The following is a 6,022-nucleotide window of genomic DNA, read 5'->3' on the forward strand; positions in this document are numbered from 1 at the left end:
CGTGTTTTTTTGGCGTCGCACGCGGGTGGAAAATTAACAAACCAAATGATTTTTCTTGAAATCTCATTTATTTATGAAATATAATACACAATGTCAATATACTTGCAACTTATTTCACCTTAAAAAAACACACTCGCATAAAATATCATTCTTTCTAATTGCAGTGCTGGAAAACATAAAAATGCATTTTTTCTGCTAAAAGGAAAACTCGACACACTCTCACTCATTCAATTAACTATTTTCGAATTTCTATCACATTTAAACCTTATTTTAATTTTTTTGCTCAAAAATCGAACATATCATCCGTGAACGAATCATCAGACCCAGTCGATGTACTCGTCCAACTATCAGATTCACTATCGAAGAAATTATCATCTTCATCATTGTCATCATCATTGTTGCCGTTATTATCGTTGTTATCATTATTTCCGCCTACGTTGAGCACCAGTCGATCTAGAAAATCATCAACTGAAAAACATTATATTACTTTTAACATAAATTTTGAATTACCATCATTGTCGGAACCGTCGTCGTCGCTCCCGTCCATATCGTCATCTTCTTCTTCCTCATCTTCCTCATCCTGTGTTAAAAAAAGACAATAAAAACTCAAATAAAAATGTAACAACTTCTTACTTGTTCATCCTCATCGTCTCTCTTTCTGCCGACATCGTATATTCTCACTACAGACTCTTGAACCGACTGATAAATTCCCTGATTTTCCACAATCACAATTTGCGTATCAAAACGGTTGACCGCCAGATCGTAGATATTTTTTTTAACCTCAATAGTCGCAATACTCGAATAATCAATCGCATCAACTGTTTTAAAACTCGAATCGAAAGTAGAATCACCGTTATCCAACTCCTGTTCCATTGAAATTGCGTAAATCGCACTATTGACAGGTGAAAAAACTGCAGTACGCTGATTCAAAACTGGCACTGTTTTCAATAAATGAAAAGTTCGGACATCCCAAACTTCAGTATTTGATACAATCTGCAAACATTTTTTTAAATTTTGGCACACGTGATAAACGAAAAATACCTCTAATCCGTTAGGGTGAAACACACCACTTTGGGTCTGATTCAACTTATCCAACTTATGAATCTGTTTACCCGAGTTGACATCAAAAAGCACCCCATCGGATAAAACCAAATCATCAAAAGGGCTAAAAGTGGCTTTATTTCTAGTATATTGGTTACTATCAGTAGGAACTAATCTCGTAATAGATTGGCCAGTGGCGGCATCATAAATCTGAAGCAAAAAAATTAAAATTCGCTAAAGGGCGATCTATAACTTACCGTCGCAACTTCAAGTTTAGTGGCCACAATGCGGTCCTGCGTTACTTTACTAAACTCTACATGTTCTTCATCATCTAACGCAAACCTAAATCACAAATTAGTGAAATAAAATTCTCAAAAAACAAACTTACTTCATCTCGGAATTCTTTATGGCCCAGAGAGCGGATAGAGGCCGCCCCCAAGTTGAACTTGTCAACAAAAACTCGCCACTTCGGTTAGGTTCCAAATGAACGATGTAGTTATCGTGAGTTTGAAACATAAATTCTTCATTTCCGCTATGCAAATTGAAAATTCGTATATCACCACTGTAGTCACCCACGATTATGCTTTTATCGCCCGGTAGGAATTTCGCACAAGTGAAGAAATCGCCATCCGACGAAGAACGAATGGTTTGGACTGGACAAAATCTCGAATGAATAAATTTACGGTCCATAGATTTGGACTGATAACCAATAGCTCGTCTCGCACATCTCACAACAAAATTATTGGCTGTTGCTATCTTTGGTTTGGGGTCTGGGCATTTATGTGGACTAAAAAAAACTATTTAGAAACATAAATCAATTAGTGAGGCAAAAGTTACATAAAGAGGTTGAATTTGGGACAGTTGGCCATGGGATTTTTACATAACGCATGCTGATTGGTCAAATACTCGGTTATGATCGAGTCGAGTGTGACTCGAGGCTGTTCGGGTGAAGTCAGCGGTTCGTCGAGTAAGGTCTGACTCGGTACTCTAACCACAACATCGCTATTCGTTTGTTTTTGCAGTCTTGAGTTTTGTACCGGCGTCGCGACAATTTGATTTTGGTGTTTTCTAAAATTTGTGACTAAAATACCATAATTTTATATAAAATAACTAGCATACTTAATTAATTTAATAGCGGGAGAGGTACAGTTAGATCCATTAATAAATGACGTTTCTTCCTTTTGGACAACTGGTGAATGCGGAATAGTGCGATGCTGTGTTGTCGTGAAATTTAATTTAAGCTAGGGGAGAAAAAATATACAAAAAAATTGTGATGTTGTCATACTTACTCTAGATGGTGTTAGAGTGGACGAGTATCGGAATTTGGTTGGTTGATTTGATGAAATTGGAGTCACAGAATTTCCCAAATTTGCTTCTTTTACTAATATAGAGGCCGTGTCTGGAAAACCCTTAGTGATTAGATGCTGGTGAATCAGTTGTAACAACTGCCGATCATTAAATTGAATTTTAGTTTGGGCTACAACGTTAGCTCTGTGAATGTTGGCCAAAGACACTTCTAAATCGTTTCCTCGATGTTTTGTTTTTCCTGAAAGTCGTTCCAAAAGTTCAAGAGCATATTTTTGAAAAGTAACATGTTCTTGTCGTTTTTCTTGTAAAATTGGATCCCTCATTAAATCTACAATAGCGTTATTCGTTACTTAACTCGGTTGTATCTCGTATTAATTACTTACTCTGGAGTTGCCCACTTGTAAACAGTGGCAATTTTGAAACGATTTGGCGTACAGTCTCAGACCGTGCTAAGCCGGCCAATGCTTTACAAGCTAAAGTACGTATACAATCCGCATCAGTGATTGGTGTTTTAATATTCATTAGTTGCAACAAAACCATTATCCCACTATTCGACCTAACACAATCCCAAACTTTTTGAATCAATTCCTCGCTACTTTTGAATTTCATTTTTTTAACGGGAGTATTTACCGTCGCCGAATATCGGGTTAAAGTGCCACCAACCTAAAGACGAAGCAATGAAACAAATGGCAAAAAGGTATTTAAAAAACGTACCCTATTTATGGGAGCACAAACACAATTGACAATTACTCGAAGTGCAGCTTTTTGTACATCAGCGTCTGCGACTATTTCTCCTTCAGCCGCCCCCAAAATAATATTCATACCTGCAAACAATGAATTAAAACTTAATTAACAAATTTAGGAATTTTGTCGTACCAACTGTGGCACTTTCTTCCGGCAACTCCACCCTATCACAAAACAACAACTGAACTTTGGGCATAACACAGGCAATCGCCAACGTATCCAAAGCCGATCTAACTGTCTCCGCTCTTCCGCTATAATTCCACTCATAAGCAAACGCAATTATTTTTAACAACAGTGTAATTCCTCCCAATTTTAGTAACTGATCGACCGGAATCCAATGTCCTCGAAACGGCATATATTGCAACAATGTTTCGACGTTCTGTTGGACTTCTTCAGGTGATGACTTGTACGGTTTGCAACTCAGTTGCGCAGGCAAAGCCGGCTGAGCCGACTTTTCGTTAAGTCTGAGTTGCGATCTTTTGATTGGTTCGACTTTCAGGTTAAGGTGAGCTTCGAGATATCGACGGTATGCGACGCAAACATGTCTAACGATTTGCCGAGCGGCGCATTCCTGATCTTCATTTAGCTGAGTTGTGTCTGTATCCGGAAGCAAAATCGATAATGTAGAAATCTACAAAATTGTTACAGAAAAAATACTTTTTCTTTGGTTTTTTTCTTACCACATTGTGTAATTTTCTTAACCCATCATGAGCATCAAATTCCTCCAAAATAACTTTGAACTGAAACGTGAGACCGAAAAACATAATCGCATGACACCGTCCTGAGTCATGCGAGCATTCCAAAAGCCACAGAGCGTACCTAAGTGTGTTTTAATTTTGATTTCACCAAATTTTATAATACTTACTTGACTAAACTGGTGATTAAGTATTTAGGAAGCAAGCAAACTCTCTCCATTGCCTCTTCACAATATCCTAAATAATACAAACATATAGAAACGCCAGTAGCAGATATAGACGGCCTTGGAACCTCCAAAAGTGACTGAAGTCCATCCATTTGAATAAACTCAATTGAGAATTTTTTGTGGCATAAAAGAGCAGAAAGATATTTTAAGGCTTCAAAAGCTAGTCTCGCCTCTTTGGTCGCTCTGACATTTACATATTTTAAAACCAAACTAAGAGCCTCATTTTCAAAAACATGACTTAAAAACTCCTGATATTCGCCCAACGGCGTCAAATACCGCAAAATTAATATTTGCCGCGTCGCTATAGTTGGAGGAAAAATTTGCACAGTCCCAATCATAAAACTTTCGAGTTCTGCCCACGATGAATTGCTCGTTTCATTAAACAGAAGGACCTTTTGAGGAGTGCCTTCATCACTTTCGGTTGAATTGTGACCTAATTTTAACCTTTTTCTTTTCTGACCAGTTTCCGAATCTGACAACTGAGTTAAATGTGAAAAGATATTACTGAAAGGAAAAGAAACACTTACCTCACTGGCTTCATTCCTAGCCGTGTTTATTACGTCAGTATTTTCTTTATTGAGTGTTGTTTTTGAATTTGGAATAACTCCATTTTCACGAGCTGTAAAAATAATTGTAAAACAAAATAAAGTTTGGGATAGTTACGTACGCCTTTTAATACCAGAAGGAGAAACTTTTATGACACCGTCCCCCCGATATGGAGGCGACTTCATTGACGATAAGTGTGCAAACGGTCGAGAATTTGTCGTATTTAAAAATTCTGACGAATTTTGAAGCCTACGCAGTCTTTGAAGTAGTAAAGGCACAAGTCGTCCGTTTTGTTCCCTATTTTTGCGTGATTAGCTGTTATCAGTTGGAAATGAAAACTTACCTAAAACGTGTAGCAATCTCTGGAATTTCCATTGCAGCAGCTAAAAGTCCTGTTGCGTAACTTTGCAAAGGTTCTATTGAATTTGTAGTCCATTTAATTAAACGGTGTATCAAATTATCCATGTCAGGCTGAAATTAATTATTATTTTTTCGACAAATAATTAATTTAAAACATACTTGAAAAACTACTGATGTCTCTAAGCCAGGCATCACGTCTAGCATCAACCTACATGCTGCAATATTCAACTGATCAACATCCTTGTCTGTAATTCCCGACCTAGAGTAATATGTCTCTCTCAAGTAATCATTAACAAGCTAAAAAAGATTTTTTTTGTGTACTTCTACATAATTTTTAAAACGGATAATACTTTGTTCATAAAATTGTCCTTTCTGAAAAGTGCTTTCAATATTTGGCCAAGTTTGCAGTCTGGGTCAGTCCTTGAAGGATGACGTTCATCAAATGGATCTGGATCCATTTTCAAGTAATTTTCAGTCTCCACTTCGCATATTTCGGCCAATCTGAGAAGAAAACAATTAGAATTTGCCAAATTAAAGCCAGACCTACCTGGTGAGAGTCGGAATGGGGTCATAATTAGGCTCTGTATGCTCATCTTCCCAATTCCTAATCAAAGTTGTGACTTCTGACATAATAGAAGTCGAATTGCTGTTTTCTGACATTATTGGTTTTAAATGTTATAAAATAAAGGGCATGAGGTAGTTTAACATAACCTAAAATTCTTCACAGTTGTGTAAACTCAAGGTGAGGGAATTTGCACAGTTTGAACACCTCTAGGGTAGCAAAAACAATAGATCAATTTAAATTAAACAGCGGTGGTTAGTAAAAAATCTCAATCACAATTTCACAAATTAGCGTAATACACTTCCACAAAGCGTAAATCACAAATCTCAGGCTCCATTGGAAAAATCGAGCTCGTTATGTTACTAGAAAAAGTGCCGCCAATAGTAAAATTGAAAACTAAACTAAAAATTATGTATTAATAAATTAAATAATGCAAAATAAATTTTAGTATTAAAAAAATATGCACAATTCTTATCTTTTTTTAGCTTAAACTTGTAAATCGATTTTGTTTAAATAAAATAGATAAATTTGTTGAAACG

At 36.5% G+C, this 6,022-nt stretch overlaps 1 protein-coding gene across 1 annotated transcript; it reads right to left on the reverse strand.

Annotated features, from left to right (window-relative positions):
* Nucleotides 1-49: 49 nt before the first annotated feature.
* On the reverse strand, nucleotides 50-5,824 carry LOC123012347 (DDB1- and CUL4-associated factor 1). Its single transcript, XM_044410198.1, is given in 18 exon segments — nucleotides 50-468; nucleotides 511-580; nucleotides 634-993; nucleotides 1,042-1,251; nucleotides 1,299-1,383; nucleotides 1,430-1,828; nucleotides 1,879-2,109; nucleotides 2,161-2,282; nucleotides 2,331-2,677; nucleotides 2,733-3,012; nucleotides 3,064-3,173; nucleotides 3,226-3,724; nucleotides 3,774-3,912; nucleotides 3,959-4,858; nucleotides 4,905-5,032; nucleotides 5,081-5,218; nucleotides 5,272-5,422; nucleotides 5,469-5,824. Coding segments are annotated over 18 exon segments (4,467 nt in total). The 5' UTR covers nucleotides 5,582-5,824; the 3' UTR covers nucleotides 50-283.
* Between the last annotated feature and the right edge of the window lie 198 nt (nucleotides 5,825-6,022).

Source organism: Tribolium madens, unplaced genomic scaffold, assembly GCF_015345945.1.
Source record: "Tribolium madens isolate multiple individuals breed KSU strain unplaced genomic scaffold, Tmad_KSU_1.1 Scaffold_96;HRSCAF=242;Tcas5.2_LG5, whole genome shotgun sequence".
NCBI classification, from domain to species: Eukaryota; Metazoa; Arthropoda; class Insecta; order Coleoptera; family Tenebrionidae; genus Tribolium; species Tribolium madens.